This window comes from Chiloscyllium plagiosum, unplaced genomic scaffold, assembly GCF_037043375.1.
Source record: "Chiloscyllium plagiosum isolate Xiang-an unplaced genomic scaffold, Cpla_swu_hap1 HiC_scaffold_9, whole genome shotgun sequence".
In the NCBI taxonomy this organism is placed as follows: domain Eukaryota; kingdom Metazoa; phylum Chordata; class Chondrichthyes; order Orectolobiformes; family Hemiscylliidae; genus Chiloscyllium; species Chiloscyllium plagiosum.
This window is the reverse complement of record NW_028270147.1, coordinates 68,927,157-68,947,077: the sequence shown is the minus strand read 5'-3', so window position 1 is coordinate 68,947,077 and position 19,921 is coordinate 68,927,157. Positions and strand designations below refer to the sequence as shown.

General features: G+C 41.4%; 2 protein-coding genes across 2 annotated transcripts in view; one reads left to right on the top strand and one right to left on the bottom strand.

The window, feature by feature from the left end:
• Nucleotides 1-308, bottom strand: part of trmt1l (tRNA methyltransferase 1-like) — a 76,026-nt gene extending 75,718 nt beyond the window's left edge. Inside the window, exon 1 of the mRNA XM_043699547.2 lies at nucleotides 176-308. Within this exon, the coding sequence (XP_043555482.2) occupies nucleotides 176-275 (100 nt within the window). The 5' untranslated portion in view covers nucleotides 276-308. The remainder of the gene's footprint in view (nucleotides 1-175) is intronic.
• A 37-nt stretch (nucleotides 309-345) lies between these two features.
• The window catches only part of swt1 (SWT1 RNA endoribonuclease homolog), a 139,160-nt gene continuing 119,584 nt past the window's right edge, over nucleotides 346-19,921 (top strand). Inside the window, exons 1-2 of the mRNA XM_043699544.2 lie at nucleotides 346-470; nucleotides 8,944-9,044. Of these exons, the coding sequence (XP_043555479.2) occupies nucleotides 8,961-9,044 (84 nt within the window). The 5' untranslated portion in view covers nucleotides 346-470; nucleotides 8,944-8,960. The remainder of the gene's footprint in view (nucleotides 471-8,943; nucleotides 9,045-19,921) is intronic.

Below are 19,921 nucleotides of genomic sequence, written 5' to 3'. Positions count from 1 at the left end.
ATCAGGCCCTCAGACGGAGCTCTGCGGTCAGGCCATCAAACGAATTTTATCAGTTTTTCTAAAAAGACAAGCATTGGAAGATAAAATTCGCAAGCCTTCTCTGTGTCAAAAATGACTTGACACCCTAACAACAAATAAAGTAAGAATATACAAAGCCTCTCGATCATATGCCTACTTGACACAGTGTCCTCCTGGTGCAGGTCCCCTGCTTGCTGCTCCGCCATATTACCAAAAGCGTAGTTCAATATCCAGGCTCGGGGATCGACAATGCGCATGCACTTGGTTTGCTGTGGATCCTGGGAATTGTAGTCCGGCTGTACCTGCCGGAAGGACTCTAAATCTCCCAGAACACTTCGTGAGCACCGTAGTTAACTACCTGAGAATAGCGGAAGTTTTGCTTTGGACAAAATACATTCCGCATGGTCTTGTTGGGAAGGTTTGGTGTACATGTCCTGTTTGATATATTTACGGTGAGTATAATTTTTGGTGATAATTTCCCAACAGAGCGGTAGATAATGCCAATCTCTGGTTGATATGAAGGAGGCCTGAGCTCTTTGACTGCACCCGCTGGTGTCTCCATGTCTGCAGACATCATTGGGCATGCGCACAATTCCATAGTGCAGTTGGCCGGGTCGAATTTCTCCAACGTGAACCAGGGCTGCACTTGGTACCCTGTGGCAAGTTGGCTCATGCAACTTTCAGACACTCCTTAAGTTACTTGCTTAATCGACAGGAACCGCTAGCTAACACTCAGCGCTGTAGGAGGGAATACAGGTATCCTGGGGAGTATTCCACAGCTGATAACCACTCTCAGGAACAAGAGGGCAAGCATTTAGCACCTAGAGCCTCTTTTGGCTTTCAGTACGACCATAGCTGAAACCTGTCCCCGTCTCATGCGCCTTTCACCCATACATTGTAATAATGTCGGCAACTGAAAATGTGTCAGTATCTATTTTGAGACTACCAATTGATTAGACATCAGTTGCTGTTTGTGGGGGCAAGTTCAAACTTGTTTCACTTTTGTTTTTTCTAATGCCACTTCTGAAAAACCTGGTACTAATTGTTAGATGATGCCTTCCAGTCCTACCTCACAAAAGAACTGAAATCTTCAAATCATCCATTAACTTTTCAAATTCTGTGAAATACAGCCCTAGTTTCTACCATTTTCCCAAGTAAATCCTTACAATAGGTTTTGATAAATTTATACTGCTTTTTTAAATATGTACTTGTTTATGTGTGATGACCAGATTGGCTCACATTGCTCCAATCAGAGTGTTATCTATAATGTAACATTTATTGCTGGTAAAAACCAAAAGAACTGCAGAAATACATCAGAAATAAAAACAAAAGTTGCTGGAAAAACTCAGCAGGTCTGGCAGCATCTGTGAAAGAAATCAAAGTTAACATATCAGGTCCAGTGACCTTTTCTCAGAATGCCAGATCTGCTGAACTTTTCCAGCAACTTCTATTTATCGCTGGTATTCTGGTACTTTAGATATAATGTTCAACATGCCATTATTATTTGGATTATATACTGTACTTGTTTTTGATGGTTTATTGATCTTGTACTCTGAGTTCCTACTCTCTGGAACTCCACTATTTCTAGCTTTTCATTAGTCTAAAAAGGTAGAGTGTTCTATTCTTTTTAAATGACAAATCTGTGTATGTTATTATCCTTTTGCCATAATTTGCCATATCTTTTTATTTTTATCCTTCTGTCTACATTAGTGAGTACCTATGTGTTTTTTAAAAATTCCATTGTCAAGGTTGTTAAGAAGTTGTGCTTAACAAGCCTTCTCCCAACAATTGATCCCCAGCCTGCTATTTCCCTCTATTCTCTTGTTTTATGTATCTAGTTTTGCTTTTGCCCCCATCTAAAAATCTGTGTCTGTAATGCCCTCCCAAGTATAATAGCTTTTTAAATCTTTACGGCTTCTTTCTCAACATTTTTACTAAATGACTTCTCAACCTCCATCTCAATTCTTCTTTATCTTTCTCTTGACTTCACTAATCTCTCACCTATCCTAAATCTCTTCTTCCTTGTAAAGTCTCCAACTCCTAATCACAACCATCCTCTTGATTTTGATTTGCACCTGTTCTTGCTAGTCCGGTTGTTGTGATTATTGTGGCGATCCGTAAACTAGAATACCAAATTTACTGATCATCCCTTGAATGGTGAAATGATCAGACAAATTTTACTCTTTGTACTTTTAACTCTAAACAGAGTGAATTAAAATTAAACACGAATTAACAAGCAAAACATGATAATTATGAACTATAAATCTCATATGGAATAGCAGATACAACTGAAAATCTCAACTATAATAAGTAGTCCACTCTGCCTGTATATTATGTTTCAGCCACACAGCTCATACAACCATAATTATAATGGCTTTCCGTCAAGGACTTGATCAGTTCACTGCAGGCAGTAGCCAGCTTGTCGGATTCTTCTTTGTATATGCAGACCATACAGTCTTTGTATTTTACTCCTTTCCTGTTGCTACTGTTTCCAGGTTGAGGATTGGCAGGACAAATTGATCAAATTTTCTTATCTAAAATTTATAATTGATCCTTTATAATTAATACAGGTAGTTAAGTAAATACTGTGCTTCATCTGTGAATGTCTACAATGTCATTAACTTACTGGACTATATCTTGAGTACCGAGTTCTGGATGCATTACCTTGAATAGAATATGATGGCCATGGAGGGACTGCGGAATTGAATTAGCAGACTGACATCAGGTTTCCAAAGGTCAAGCTGAGAGGAGAGATGATAAATACTGAAGTTGTGTACCTGGAATTTAGAAGGTTAACAAATGACATCATCAAATTTATGGCAGTGCAATAAAATAATTTCCGCTGCTTAGGAAGCATTGGAAGAGAGTGCCTTGTCTGAAAATCAGAGGTGGGTTTACAAAAGTAAATTTGAGCACATTTTCAATTGCAAAACATAGGTGTTTGAAACTCTTTTATAATAGTAACTAAACTGTTGGAAAGATCATTAAACAAGAGTTAATCTACAAATATGCTAGAGCGATCAAGTTGGAAAGGTTGTTCTAGAAGATGAAATGTTTTGTTTTGTGTGCAGTACAGGCAGATCGTAACATACGAGATCCTACCGCTCATAAATGATTAAACAGAGTGAGGCAGACAAAGTTATGCTGCACAGGAGGTGCACAAAAATAAGATCATTGTTAGATTTGACATTTGAGGTCCATTCAGCAGTCTGTTAAACTGGGGAATCAGTTGATGCTTGTTTTTAAGCTTGTGTATCTTCAGCCTGATGGAAGAAGTTGGAAGAGTGTATAACTGGGTTGGAAGTGGCTTCAATGTTGGCAGTCTTTCTGCAGCAACGAGAAGTGTGAATAGAATTGATGGATGGGAGGTTGGCTTGCTTGACGGCCTGGGCTAGCAATAAACAGAAGCCTATTAACAACTTTTTGTAGTTCTTTCAGTCCTGGCCAGAGCAGTTGCCATGTACCCAAATAGAATGCTTTTTGGATGTAGGCTTGCTCGCTGAGCTGGAAGGTTCATTTTCAGACGTTTCACCACCATACCAGGTCACACCTTCAGTGAGCCTCTGGATGAAGCACTGGTGGTGTAGCCTGCTTTCTATGTATATGTTTGAGTTTCCTTGGGTTGGTGATGTCATTTCCTATGGTGATGTCATTACCTGTTCTTTTTCTCAGGGGGTGGTAAATGGGAGGCAAGATCAGAGTAGTGCTGGAAAAGCACAGCAGGTCAGGCAGCATCCGAGGAACAGGAAAATCGACATTTCAGGCAAAAGTCCTTCATCGGGATTATGGAGGTCAGAGCCACTGGTGAGTAGTGGTTGAGGCATATTGCATGTGTTTTCTTTGGTACTGGGGATGATGCCAGTCTTCTTGAAGCAGGTGGGGACTTCAGATTGTAGCAATGAGAGATTAAAGATGTCAGTGAATACTGATCCACACAGTATCTTAGTGCATGGCCAGGCTCTTCATCTGGGCTGGTCGCTTTCCTTGGGTTCACTCTCGGAAGGCCAATCTGACGTTTGCAGCATTGACTGAGGGGACAGGTGTATCCTGGGGTGTTGGGGTAGTTGGCATCATCTCACTGCCATTCTACTCAAACCAAGCATAAAAAGCTTTGAGTGTATCAGGGAGGGATGTGTTTTTGTCTGTTATTCTGTTCTGCATCATTTTGTATCCTGTTATGTCATGTAGGACTTGCCACAGGTGGCAGGTTTCCATGTAGTTAGTGTGGGTCTCTAACTTAGTCCTGTACAGCCTCTTGGCATCTCTAATGGCATTGCGGATATCATATCTGGATTTCCTGTATAAGTCTGCATCGTCCGAATCGAATACCATGTGCCTGGTCTTCGGTAGAGGGTAGATCTCCCAGTTCATTCAAGGTTTCCAGTTGGGGAGTATATGGATTGATGTCTTTGACACGTAGTCCTCTACACATTTGCTAATGAAGTGTGTGACTGGTGGTGTTTTTTTCTCAGTAAATATTTGAATATGTACCAGTCTACCAATTCCAAGCAGTCCTGCAGAACCTCCTCTGCTGCTTCAGACCAGCACTGTACTACTTCCTGTGCTGGGTCTTCACATTTCAACTTTCTGCTTGTAAGCTGGGTGGATGAACACAGTGAAGTGATCTGATTTTCCAAAGTGTGGACGGGGTATGGAGCGGTAAACATCTTTGGTTGTGGAACAGTGCTCAAGGATGTTTGGCCCCTAGTGAGGCAGGAGATGTGTTGGTGGTATTTTGGTAGCACCCTTTTGAGGTTGGCCTGGTTGAAGCCTCTGGCCATAATGAATAAGACCTCGGGGAATTTCCTCTCCAGTGCAGTTGTAGCAATGTAAATTTAATCCAGACCATTCTTCACTTCCGTCTGAGGTAGTATGCAGACTGCTGTTAGGATGCTGAAGGTGACACGCATAATAATCAGATTGTATTCCATGTTAGGTTTGACAGTGACATTCTTCAGTTTCAGATTGTTTGAGGTTGATTTGGTAAATAAACTAAAATCTATGATATACAAGTAATAGGAACCATTTGAAGGAACAATTCAAATATATTCAAACAAAATATGTTCCATTTAAAAAGCAACAACTCAACAAGAAAGCACCATTCATGACATAGACAGAAAGTTAAGGAATTCATGAATTAAAAATGGATTTAAAAATTGACTTATACTGTTGCAAAGAATAGTAATAAGTCTGAGGATTGTGATGGTTTTAGAAAGCAGCAAAGGGCTACCAATGGGTTGATGAAAGGAACAAAAGTACAAATGTAAACTAAGCAGAAGAATATGACAGACTGTAAAAGGCTTTCAAAGTACATAAAAAGGAAGAGTAGCTAGAGTAAACATTGGTCTCTTAAAAGCAGAGAAAGAATTATGTTACATCACTGGGTAAACCCCCCCCCCCTGCTTAATGTAAACCTGCAACACAGAAAAGATTTATTCCATGAGGTAATCTGTGAAAATTCAAGATGCCAAGAACTAGTTAAAGTAAAAGTAACAACTTTATTCTCTGTTATACTTTAAGAAATAATTAACTAACAACTGTTTACATCGCCTTCATCTAATCAATCTTTCACTTTACCTTTGATAATACTGGTCTGATAAAAGCCCTGATTAAGATTTACCAAAATTCAAATTTTGAAACTAGCCAGACGTCAAATCTTCTATTTATATCTTCCTCTGTCTTCCTTTCTTCTTCTTTGGGATTTCTGTTTCACAGGTCACTGATTGATAAAGGTACCTTTAAGAGAGCTATTTTTTGGTCAGTCTGTACATGCTGATGGCTTGGCAATTCTCCCTCAACTGTTCAATTTTTCCCAGTCCTTTATCCCAAAGCATCAGATTGTTTCATTGGGTTTTAATATTGTCAAAAAACTAAATGGTGGCATGTGGCACAGTGGTTAGCACTGCTGCCTCACAGTGCCAGAGACCTGGGTTAATTTCCCACCTCAGGCGACTGACTGTGTGGAGTTTGCACATTCTCCCCATGTCTGCGTGGGTTTCCTCCCATAGTGCAAAAATGTGCAGGTTAGGTGAATTGGCCGTGCTAAATTCCCCGTAGTGTTAGGTGAAGGGGTAAAGGTATGGGAATGGGTCTGGGTGGGTTGCACTTCGGCGGGTCAGTGTGGACTTGTTGGGCCGAAGGGCCTGTTTCCACACTGTAAGTAAGTAATCTAAATTCAAACTTGATTGGAGATTGGTATTTTGGGGTATAATTTAAATTGATTGGCTGAATTTGAATTTGTTTTGTCATCTCCAGGCAACTCAGCTAATCTAGCTATTCGACCAAATGTTACATTTGTTACCTTAGTCAGAACACTTGGTGCTGTATCAGGTAGTTCTGCTACCTTTTAACTCTCTTAAAAGTACAGTACCCCTTACACATTCATAGCAATTATGGTAATGAAAAACATATCAGAGACACAAACGTTTTGTGCCTGACTTCACAGTAGAACTTAACTTGTATGTAGAATTAGAGGTGAACCTTCATTGGGGTAATTAATGTCAGCAGAAAGAAAGTAGTAAACTGTAGGAACTGTAACTGATGGTCAACATTCTAGAGTTCTCAGAGATAGCTGCAGAGTATGGATGCAAGAGCTATGATTTTCAAAAATTCTCTCGATTCTGAAATCATTAAGCATATTGGGAATTAATACATGTAACATACTGCAGAAAGGAGAGAGAAAGAAAATGGAACTACAGGCCATTTGGCCTAACATCAGTTCCCTGGAAACTGACTTTTTATTAAAACTTCTGAATAATATAAATGCGCCAAAAAAAAGTACAGTGTGATAAAAGTCATCTTGGTTTTGTGAAATTAAATTTGACAAATTTGACTGACAAATGTTATATTTTTAAAGGATGTAATTAATAATGTAGACAACAAGGAATCAGAATATACCTTGATTTTCAAAAGGCATTTAATAAGATGCTATTCAAAAGATTAATATAAAGGAAAAGACATGTGGGTGTGGGGGACAATATTTTAGCATGAATAAAGGAATAGTTTGTGGACAGAATACAAACAGTAGGGCAGCACATGGTGGCCCAGTGGTTAGCACTGCTGCCTCACAGTACCAGGGTCCCGGATTCGATTTCAGCCTCTGGTCTGGGCCATTCTCCCTGTGTCTGCGTGGGTTTCCTCCGATTGCTCTGGTTTCCTCCCACAGTCCAAAGATGTGCCGGTCAGGTGAATTGGCCATGTTAAATTGCCCATGGTGATAGGTGTATTAGTCAGAGTGAAATGGGTGGGTTACTCTTCGGAGGGTCAGTGTGGACTGTTTGGGCCGAAGGGCCTGTTTCCACACTGTAGGGAATCTAATCTAATCTAGTCTAAATGGAACATTTTCTAGTTGGAAAGGTAGGTGTAAATGTAAGCTGCAAGGAGACTGTGAAGTGAGGTAAGCAGATTAAGTTAGTGGGTAACAAGATGGCATTTGGCGTATAATGTGGGAAAGTGAGAGATTCTCTTTACTTTGGTAATTAAAAAAAAGCAGAATATTTTTTAAAATGCCTCAATTTTGTAATCACTGATGCCCCAATAGTCTTGAGTGTGTGCATGTAGAGAAAGAAATTAGGAGGACGTTTTGACTTTTATTACAGGTTATTGGAATATAAAAATAAACACTACATCTGCACATTGCTTTGTGAGACCACACCTGGAATACTGTGTGTAATTTTGGTCTCTACTTGCATTATTCTGTATGATAGAAAGACTCAGTTTCGTGGTGAGAGGCAGAGTTGATTGGGCTAATATTCTCAAGGCTATGTAGGAATTAGAGATCATCTCATTGAAACATACTAGATGCTGAAGAAGCTTGACATAAAGAAACAAGGTTATCTCTTCTTGCTCGGAAATCTAAAACATGGGAGCAAGTGTCACACGATAAGACTTTTTTAGAACTGCTTATTCAGGGTGTTCAGAAAGTAGGCTGGCAAACTTCTCTCTTTCCCTCCCATTATCTCCCACCCTAATTAAATCAAAAAGGGCAGTCCACCATTTGTTTTACCCTGTTTCTGTTTAAAAACATGGGTGTGTGGTATAATTGCATGGCACCTGATTTAGGTGTCTACATGGCTATTTCCAACCCATGAGTAGCTGAGATTTCTGCAAACATTGCATATTCAGTTGAAGAAATGTGGTTTTATGCTAAGTGGTACATAATATGAAGAATTAACAATGAATCTTGTTGAAATATTTTATAATCAAGTAATCTTCTCTGTTCAAATTCTATAATTAAGCAAAGATTTTAAATTATTTGTTAATCAATGGGATAATTATTAAATGTTAGCTTAAATACATATATACTTAAATAAATAAATACTTATTCAAGAGGGTGCAGAGAATGCTCCAGATTACAATTGGGTGAGAGGTATATTTTAGGAAATGTGTACCAGTAATGGAAATTGGAAGTAATTTTGAAACTACTTCCAATTTTGAAACTATTTAGCCCCTAAACCCAGTTCTGTTAATTAAAGGTATTGTGGCTGGATGGTAACCTAAACTTCATAACTTACCTTGGTCCAGGATTCAAAATAGAATGTGGGTGATGAGTGAATTCACTCTTGAAAGCCCCTATAATATCTTGGAAGATTTAGCTACAGAGGCAACTTATGAGAGAAAAGGTTTTGCTGTACGTGGAAGAGACATAATCTATGAGGAACTGTTCGTTCATTCACAGACTCTGTCACTCTTGCGCACTGCTCCAGCTTTTGCAGTCAAGCTGGGTTGGTGTCTCAGTAAGGTGGGCCTAAATCTTGACTTAAGTGGCAGGAGAGACAGTGTGATACTACAGCTGCTAACTCTGTGCTGAATGGCTATGTACTACAGTACAGACATAGATGTTATGTTTAAATGAAACCAGTTCTGCTTTTCTGGCAGCATTTTATATTGTAGCATTAATTCAAACCTCTCTTTATATCTCTCAAGCTTCTCATAAATTCGTGATGTCCAGAAAACATTCAAAGCACAAGCGAGAGAAGACCAAGTCTTCGTCAAAGAAAAAAAAGTCAGAGCGCTCCAGTCATGACGTGAGGACACTATGGTTCTTCTACCTTTTTTGCACGCATTCAATGCTTACTACTGACTTGAATGTTTTTATCCCTGGTTTTGTTTGCATATTGATAGCAATCCAGGTGTCAGGAGCTACTGTATTGAAATCAGGTCTGATACACGTTTTATGCTGTTTTAAAAAATAGTGATATGTCCATGGAAAATTAGGAAGGAAATTGCATAGCCCCTTGCAAAAGTATTTATATCATCTAGAAATACAAGTTAGGTGCTGAATGATTGGAGTGTGGCTAAATGTGCCTTTGTTTAAGAAAGGATATAAGAAGAAGCCTTGGAACAAGAGACCTGTGAATCTGACTTCATTGTTGCAAGTTATTCTTAAAGATAGGATTTATATGCATTTGAAGAGGCAAGGAATGATTAGGGATAGTCGGCATGGTTTTGTATGAGAAAATTTGTGTCTCATAAACTTGATTGAGCTTTTTGGGAAGTAACCAAGAAGACAGATGAGGGCAGAGTGCTGGACGTTGTTTATTTGAACTTCAGTAAAGCCTTTGACAAGATTCCTCATGGTAGACTAATTAGTAAAGTTAAATCACATAGGATTCAGAGTTAGCTTGCTAATTGGATACAAAATTGGCTTAATGGCAGGAGACAGAAAATGATGGTGGAGGGTTGTTTTTTCTGACTGGAGGCCTGTGACCAGAGTGTTCCTGTGTTCCACAGAGATTGGTACCTGCTCCACTTTTGTTTATAATTTTATATAAATGATTTAGGTGAGAATATAGAAAGCATGTACGTTTGCAGATGACACCAAGATTGGTGATGTAGTTGACAGTGAAGAGGGTTATCTTAGATTACAAAGAGATCTTGATCAATTGTGTCAAGGGGCTGAAGAGTGGCAGATGGAGTTTGATTTCGATAAATGTGAGGTATTGCATTTTGATAAAACAAACAAAGGCAAGACTTGTACAATTACAAATAGGGCCTTGGGTAGTGTTGTAGAACAGAGAGACGTAGCAGTTCTGATACATAATTCTTTGAAATTTGCATTGCACATAGGTAGGCTGGTTAAAAAGGCGTTTAGCACACTTGCCTTCATTGCTCAGACCTTCGAGTATAGGAGTTAAGACATGATGAGGTTGTATAGGACATTGGTGAGGCCTGTTCTGGAATATTGTATGCAGTTCTCGTGTTACCCTGCTATTGATAGGATATTACTAAGCTGGAGAGAGTTCAGAAAAGATTTACCAGGATGTTGCTGGAAATGGAATGTTTGAGTTATGAAGAGAGATTGGATAGCCTGGGACTTGTTTCACTAGAACTTAGGTGGTTGAACGGTGGCCTTTATAGAGGCTTATAAAATCATGCAGGTGAATGGCAGTGTCTTCTTACTAGGGTGGGGGATTTCAAGATGAGGGGCATATTTTTAAGGTGAAAGGAGAAAGATTTAAAAAAGACATGGAAACAATATTATTGGAATAAACTTCCAGAGGAAGTGGTGGATGTGGGTACAGTTACAACGTTGAAGAGACATTTCGATAAATACATGAATAAGAAATGGTTGGAGGAATATGGGCCAAGCGCAGCCAGGTGGGACAAGTTTAGTTTGTGATTATCGTCCGCATCGATTTGCTGGAAGGGTCTGTTTCCATGCTTATGACTCTTGAGTGTCTAGTTTCCAATTGACACAATTTATTGCAGACTTCTTAGTATTTAATATCGCTTCCATGATTCACTTCTTTTAAGGCCATTTTTTAAAGTCAATAAATGCTACAGAAATATTGCAGGTTGAAGTTATATTGTCTAACTGTAGTGTATGCGCATGAACATTGTCACAAATGAAAAAAATTTGAAAGGCGTCAACAGGTAGTGTTGGCAAACAGTTTTTAAAAGGATAAAGAAGTTACCGGCAAATAGAATATTGCATTTGCAGTGTATAGTTTCTGTAGCTGAGACGATGTGTTTATTTTTGGATATGTTTCTTTTGAAAATGACTGTTCGAACTGTAGTTTTGTTTGTGACGTGCAGAAGCAGTATGGCAGTTTGTGGTGGTCTCTGGATGCGTGTCACAAAGCCATACTCACTGAATACAAAGTGTGTCACAATGGCGGTATCCATGGAATGGTGACTTGTTTACAGAGATTTGTGTTGTTATAAAGAATTCTGAAGGAAATTATGAACTGTGATGTGTCCCCAAGAGATGGACAAAAGTACAGTATATAGGATATAAAAATTAGACTGACGGGGAGCCGGTGAATCTCAAGAGTACTTGACAGGTAAAGGAAATAGAGCCAATAATATGGAATAGTCATCCCATATGGCTGTAAGTGCTGGAGCAAGCTAGATGATAGTAGGTGACTTTTTCTGAAAGATATAGTTATCTTGATTGACCTGTAGTGACAGACCCAGCAAGGAGGAAAACCTGTTGGATCTCACCCTTGTCAATCTACCTGTTGCACATACATGACAATGTTGGCAGGAATAATCATTACAGTCCTAATGTAAAGTTCCATTTTCATATTGCAGATACTGATCATTGTGTTGTGGTGACACTGTCACTGTGCTAAATACAATAGATTAGAAGTAGTTATGCATGACGTATGAGCTATCAGCTGTCGCAGAATTAATTCAGTCACAATTGTAACTTCATGGCCTCACATAGTCCTTTACTCCGATATTACCATCAAGTTAAACGATCAACTTGATTTGATCAGGAGTGCAGAAGAAAGTGTTATGGACTAGGCCAGACCACTCAAAACATTCTTGGGGGCAGGCAGCCCCAGATCATAACTTTGTAATTTGTTTCGGTAAGTGTACAGTGAAAATTACCCAGATTAAGTTAGCTAGGTTGACTACTAGATTTTAAAATAGACAAAAATGTATTCATAACATTACACAATGAACCACAAAGAACAGAATAAAGAACCCCTACAGAACTCAACCTATCCAACGAGACTTAATTATGCTGTTCCAAATATACACAACAGTTCCAATAACCAAACTCCCTTTAAAATCCAGTATAAATGGAACACATGCTTACAGGTTGAAGTTTAAGGGTAGAAAGAGAGAGAGTTTCCACACCGCTCCCTGTTGAATTTCCATGTTCAAAACTGAACTAAAACTGATCAGCTCAGTGTCAGCTAAAGAGCTGACCACTCCCTTTTCATTATACAGGTCACTTCTAAAACATGACCACTTTCGCCTGAAGTCTCATCTGTTTCCATATAAACAAAAGGCCTCTCAAAATCTTTTTCATCTCTACCAAACCAGACTGATTGGAGCCCAGACCGATTTATTGCCCCTCTGAAAAAAATCTAGGATGGATTCTCCTTGAACAAAGGAACAGCTTTTAGAAAAAGCGACTAGCTTTGTGACACCTCCCCCATTTTTAAAAAAAGAACAATCAATACCAAAAGATGGCTTCATTTTTAACCCTTCAAAACCCGGTTAGAAGTCTAAACACACATATATACTAGACTGACTATAAACATGCACAACCAAATGCCAATTCAGGCCATGGTACACCCACCACCGAATGCCTCAATATCTCATTGGAATCTTGACAATGCATTGGCGATCATGTGTTCCCAACCTGCCACATGCACAATTGTCAAATTGAATGGCTGCAACAACAAGCTCCATCTAAACAGTCTGGCATTTTTGTTCTTGGGTTTTTCCACAAATGTCAATGCGTGTGATCGATGTATATGATTGTCTCAAATGCATTGCTGGTAATATAAACACTGAAATGTTGTAATGCCAACACCAAGTTTAAAGTCTCTTTCTCCACCATTGAATATTTATGTTGATGAACGTTCAACTTCCTGGAAAAATACCCGATGGGTCTTTCTATTCCCTCGTCATCTTCCTGCAGGAGTACTGCATCCACGCCTACATCACTGGCATCGATAGCCAACTTGAAAAGCTTAACATAATCTGGTGTGGTTAATATTGGGGCAGTGGTTAACACAGATTTTAGGCTGTCAAATGCCTTTTGACAGTCTGCTGTCCACTGAAACTTTTTGCCCTTTTTTAACAGTTCGGTGAGTGGAGCAGCCACACTGCTAAAGTTCGATGTAAACTTTTGGTAAAATCCACTCAACCCCCAGTACTGCTTTTTTCATCGACGGTGTGGGAAATTCCCCAATTACTTTTGTTTCTTCATCTTGTGGGGCCATTTGTCTATGCCCAATAACATTTTCCAGGACAGTGACTTGGGCTTTGGCAACTTCACTTTTAGCTATGTTTACCACCAAGCCTGCCTTCCGAAGTTGATCGAGCAAGTCTGATAAATGATGTAAATGTTCCTTCCATGAGTGATTAAAAATCACTTAGATCATCAATGTACACCACACATTTGGGCAATCCGACAATGACCTTATTAGTCAGTCTCTGAAATGTGGCTGGAGTGTTTTTCATACCAAATGGCATGACTTTAAGCTGATATAGTCCAATTGGTGTTACAAAAGCCAAAGTTGCCTTTGTTCTCTCTGACAGAGGTACTTGCCAATAGTCTCTGAACAAGTTCAACTTAGAAATGTAAGTTGCTTGTCCTGCTTTCTCAACACAGTCCTCCAACCCTGGAATTGGATATGCGTCTGTCTTTGTAACGGCGTTGACTTTGCAAGAGTCCACATATAACCGTTGAGTACTATTTGACTTTGGCGCCATGACTACGGTGAGCTCACTGTAACTCGCTTCAATTATGCCATTTTGGAGCATACGCTCTATCTCCTTCTGAACCTGTGCCAACAGAAAAAACTTCTCTTCAAAAGGAAGAAGGCAGCTTACATAAGGTGGAGGAAGCAAGGATCTAGCACAGATTTAGAGGTTAACAGGCTTGCTAGAAAGGAGCTCGGAAATGGACTGAGGAGAGCCAGGAGGGGGCACGGAAAAGGCTTGGCAAGAAGGATTAGGGAGAACCCAAAGGCGTTTTAGTCATATGTGAGGAATAAGAGAATGATCAGGGAGAATGTAGGGCCGATCAGGGATAGCGGAGGGAGCTTATGCGTGGAGTCTGAGCAGATAGGGCAAGCCCTAAATGAGTTTTTTGCTTTGGTTTTTATCAAGGAAAGGGAACTTGTTGTAAATGAAAACTTAGAGGAGCTGGGATACAGTCCTGACCAGATCAAGATTAATGAAGATGATGTGCTAGAAATTTTGGAAAAAGTTAAATTTGATAAGTCCCCAGAGCCAGACCAGATTTACCTTAGGCTGCTCCAGGAAGCGAGAATGGAGGTTGCTAAGCCACTCGCGAGGATCTTTGCCTCCTCACTCTCCATGGGAGTCGTACCGGAGGATTGGAAGGAGGCTAATGTTGTTATACTTTTCAAGAAGGGTAATAGGGAAATCCCTGGCAATTACAGACCAGTCAGTCTCACGTCTGTGGTCAGCAAAGTTGTGGAAAGAATTGAGGGATAGGATTTATGACTATTTGACAAAGCATAGTGTGATTAAAAGCAGTCAGCATGGCTTTGTGAGGGGCAGGTCATGCCTCACAAATCTTATTGAGTTCTTTGAGGAGGTGTCAAGACAGGTCGACAACGGTCGAGCAGTGGCCGTGGTGTATATGGATTTCAACAAGGCATTTGATAGGGTTCCCCATGGTAGGCTCATTCATAAAGTCAGGAGGTATGGGATACTGGGAGATTTGGCTATCTGGATTCAGAATTGGCTGGCTGACAGAAGGCAGAGAGTGGTTGTAGATGGAAAGCATTCTGCCTGGAAGACAGTGTTAAGTGGGATCGCGCAGGTCTCTGTTCTTGGGCTTCTGCTCTTTGTAGTTTTTATAAATGACTTGGATAAAGAGGTTGAGGGGTGGGTTGGAAAATTTGCAGATGACACAGAGGTTGGAGGTGTCGTCGATAGTATAGAGGGCTACTGCAGGCTGCAGTGCAACATAGACAGGATGCAGAGCTGGGCTGAGAAATGGCAGATGGAGTTCAACCTGGATAAATGCGAAGTGACGCATTTTAGAAGGTCGAACTCGAATGCTGAATAAAGGATGAAAGACAGGATTCTTGGCAGTGTGGAGGAATAGAGGGATCTGGGTGTGTAAGTACATAGATCCCTCAAATTTGCCATCCAAGTGGATAGGGTTGTTAAGAAAGCATATGGTGTTTTGGCTTCATTAACAGGGTATCGAGTTTAAGAGCCTTATTGCTAGGTTTTGCTGCAGCTCTACAAGTCCCTGGTGAGACCGCACTTGGAATATTGTGTCCAGTTCTGGTCGCCCTACTATAGGAAAGATACAGAGGCTATGGATAGAGTGCAATGAAGGTTTACCAGGATGCTGCCTGGACTGGAGGGCTTGCCTTGTGAAGAAAAGTTGAATAACTCAGACTTTTCTCTCTAGAGAGAAGGAGGAAGAGAGGAGACCTGATTGAGGTATACAAGATAATGAGTGGAATAGATACAGTCAATAGCCAGAGACTTTTCCCCAGGGCAGGATTGACTGGTACAAGAAGTCATAGTTTTAAGATATTAGGAGGAAGGTATAAAGGAGACATCAGAGGTAGATTCTTTACGCAGAGAGTTGTGAATGCATGGAATGTGTTGCCAGCTGAGGTGTTGGAAGCAAAGGCATTGGAGACATTTAAGCGAATGGACATGCACATGGATAGCAGTGAGTTGAGGGGTGCGTAGGTTAAGTTACTATATTTTACATTAGGATTAAATCGCGGCACAACATCGTGGGCCTAAGGGCCTGTTCTGTGCTGTACTTTTCTGTGTTCTATGCTTAGAGGGTTATGCCTATAAGGATGTTGCCTAATCGGAACAGCATCTTCTATATCTACATCACGCACAATTAAGTTAGTACTTCCCAGTTTATTTCCGCATATCTCCCCATGTGATAGTAATAACTTTTTTGATTTTCTTGTGGAAGGTAACTCAATAACGTATCCTAATTTTTGACATCTTCCACATTGTCCAATATGATTGGAGGGATATCCAATTCAGAATCCTCTGAACTTGGTTCTTCCTTCTATGCTGTAATCATTAACACTTTCTCCTCTTGCTTTCCTTCCCTATCAAAATGCCTTTTGAACATATTCACATGACACACTGTGAGATTTCTTCCTGTCTGGAGTCCTTATCAAGTAGTTCACTTCATGCAATTTCTTCTCGATTTGATAAGGTCTACTAAACCTTGCTTTTAAAGGTTCACTTTTGACTTGAAGTAACACCAATACCTTATCTCCAATTGTGAAATTGTGAATTTGTGATTTCTTATCTGCTTCCTGTTTCATTGTCTACTGTGATATGTTTAAATGCTGTCTAGCTAACTCTGCAGGTCTATTTAATCGTTCTCTAAAATTTGATACATAGTCCAAATGGGTGGTCTCTGAATTCTGACTTATTAATTTCTCCTTAATCAGTCTTAATGGTCTTCTAGCTTCATGCCCAAAAATTGATTCAAATGGACTAAATTTGGTCGATTCATTCAGTGCATCTCTGATTGCAATACGTAAAAACGGAACTCCTTTATCCCAATCATCTGGATAATCCTGATGCTAAGCTCTTAACATAGTGTTTGATGCCATCTCTCTAGCGCTTCCTGTGATTCTGGATGGTATGCAGTAGATTTAATTGCTTTATTCACAAGTTATCCATGACCTCTTTGAATAGTTTGGATATGAAGTTTGATCCTGGATCTGACTGGATGTCTATTGGCTGTCCATATCTAGTAAAAAAAAATTCTTCTACAACCTTTTTTTTTTGCTGTGATGTTGTGTAATGGGATTGCTTCTGGAAATCTAGTTGACACATCCATTATTGTTAATAAATACTTATTCCCACTTTTTGTTTGAGGTAGGGGACCTACGCAATCAATCAAGACTCTTGTGAAAGATTTCTCAAATTCTGGAATAGATATTAAAGGTGTATATTTTATTACTGCCTGTGATTTTCTGATTAGCTGACATGTAAGACATATCTGGCAAAATTCAACTACGTCTATCGTCTGAGGGATAGGATTTATGACCATCTGGAAGAGCATGGCTTGATTAAAGGCAGTCAGCACGGATTTGTGAGGGGCAGGTCATGCCTCACAAATCTTATAGAGTTCTTTGAGGATGTTACTAGACAGGTTGATGGGTCGAGCGGTGGATGTTGTGTATATGGACTTCACTAAGGCACTTGATAAGGTTCCCCATGGTAGGCTCGTTCAGAAGGTCAGGAGGAATGGGATGCAGGGTAATTTAGCTGTCTGGATGCAGAATTGGCTGGTCGACAGAAGACAATGAGTGGTAGTGGAGGGAAAATATTCTGCTTGGAAGTCAGTGGTGAGTAGTATTCCACAGGGCTCTGTTCTTGGGCCTCTACTCTTTGTAATTTTTATTAATGGCTTGGATGAGGAGATTGAAGGATGGGTTAGCAAGTTTGCAGACAACACAAAGATTGGAGGTGTCGTTGACAGTATAGAGGGCTGTTGTAGGCTGCAGTGTGACGTTGACAGGATGCAGAGATGGGCTGAGAGGTGGCAGATGGAGTTCAACCTGGATAAACGCGAAGTGATGCATTTTGGGAGGTCGAACTTGAATGTTGTGTACAGGATTAAAGGCAGGATTCTTGGCAGTGTGGAGGAACAGCAGGATCTTGGTGTGCAGGTACATGGATCCCTTAAAATTGCCACCAAGGTGGACAGGGTTGTTAAGAAAGCATATGATGTTTTGGCATTCATTAACAGGGGGATTGAGTTGAAGAGCCATGAGATCTTGTTGCAGCTCTATGAAACTTTGGTTAGACCGCACTTGGACTACTGTGTCCAGTTCTGGTTGCCCAATTATACGAAAGATGTGGATGCTTTGGAGAGGGTTCAGAGGAGGTTTACCAGGATGCTGCCTGGAATGGAGGGCTTATCTTACGAAGAGAGGTTGACTGAACTCAGACTTTTTTCATTGGAAAAAAGAAGGAAGAGAGGGGACTTAATTGAGGTGTACAAGATAATGAGAGGCATAGATAGAGTTGATAGCCAGAAACTTTTACCCAGGGCAGAAATTGTTAACACGAGAGGTCATAGTTTTAAGCGGTTTGGCGGAAAGTATTGAGGGGATGTCAGAGGCGGGTTCTTTACGCAGAGAGTTGTGAGAGCATGGAATGTGTTGCCAGCAGCGGTTGTAGAAGCGAGGTCATTGGGGATATTTAAGAGACTGTTGGACATGCATATGGTCACAGAAATTTGAGAGTTCGTACATTAGGTTTACTTCACATGAGGATCAATGGTCGGCACAACATCGTAGGCTGAAGGGCCTGTTCTGTGCTTTACTGTTCTATGTTCTATATTTGTGTAGCTGAAAATGTGTTGCTGGAAAAGCGTAGCAGGTCAGGCAGAATCCAAGGAGCAGGAGAATCGACGTTTTGGGCATAAGCCCTCTTTCAGGAATGAGGAAGGTGTGCCAAGCAGGCTAAGGTAAAAGGTAGGGATTTGGGGGAGGGATGTTGGAAATGCGATAGGTGGAAGGAGTAAAGGTGAGGGTGATAGGCCGGAGTGGGGGTGGGGGTGGGGGCGGAGAGGTCAGGAAGAAGATTGCAGGTTAGGAAGGTGGTGCTGAGTTCGAGGGTTGGGACTGAGACAAGGTGGGGGGAGGGGAAATGAGGAAACTGGAGAAATCTGAGTTCATCCCTTCTGGCTGGAGGGTTCCTAAGCGGAAGATGAGGCGCTCTTCCTCCAGCCGTCGTGACGCTATGGTCTGGCAATGGAGGAGTCCAAGGACCTGCATGTCCTTGGTGGAGTGGGAGGGGGAGTTGAAGTGTTGAGCCACGGGGTGGTTGGGTTGGTTGGTCCGGGTGTCCCAGAGGTGTTCTCTGAAACGTTCCGCAAGTAGGCGGCCTGTCTCCCCAATATAGAGGAGGCCACATCGGGTGCAGCGGATGCAGTAAATGATGTGTGTGGAGGTGCAGGTGAATTTGTGGCAGATATGGAAGGATCCCTAGTGGCCTTGGAGGGAAGTAAGGGGGGAGGTGTGGGCTCAAGTTTTGCATTTCTTGCGGTTGCAGGGGAAGGTGCCGGGAGTGGAGGTTGGGTTGGTGGGGGGTGTGGACCTGACGAGGGAGTCACGGAGGGAGTGGTCTTTTCGGAACGCTGATAGGGAAGGGGAAGGAAATATATCCCTGGTGGTGGGATCCGTTTGGAGGTGGCGGAAATGACGACGGATGATATGATGTATATGGAGGTTGGTGGGGTGGTAGGTGAGGACCAGTGGGGTTCTGTCCTGGTCGCGATTGGAAGGGTGGGGCTCAAGGGCGGAGGAGCGGGAAGTGGAGGAGATGCGGTGGAGAGCATCGTGGATCACGTCTGGGGGAAATTGCGGTCTTTGAAGAAGGAGGCCATCTGAGTTGTACGGTGTTGGAACTGGTCCTCCTGGGAGCAGATGCGGCGGAGACGAAGGAATTGGGAATATGGGATGGCGTTTTTACACGGGGCAGGTTGGGAGGAGGTGTAGTCCAGGTAGCTGTGGGTGTCGGTCGGTTTTTTCATAAATGTCCGTGTTGATTCGGTCGCCCGAGATAGAAAAGGAGAGGTCTAGGAAGGGGTGGGAGGAGTCTGAGACGGTCCAGGTAAATTTGAGGTCGGGGTGGATGGTGTTGGTAAAGTGGATGAACTGTTCAACCTCCTCGTGGGAGCACGAGGCAGCGCCGATACAGTCATCGATGTAGCAGAGGAAGAGGTGGGGGTGGTGCCAGTGTAGCTGCAGAAGATGGACTGTTCCACATATCCTACGAAGAGGTAGGCATAGCTGGGGCCCATGTGGGTGCCCATGGCTACTTCTTTGGTTTGACGGAAAAGGGAGGATTGGAAAGAGAAGTTGTTCAGAGTGAGGACTAGTTCAGTCAGTCGAAGGAGGGTGTCTGTGGAAGGGTACTGGTTGGTACGGTGGGAAAGGAAGAAGCG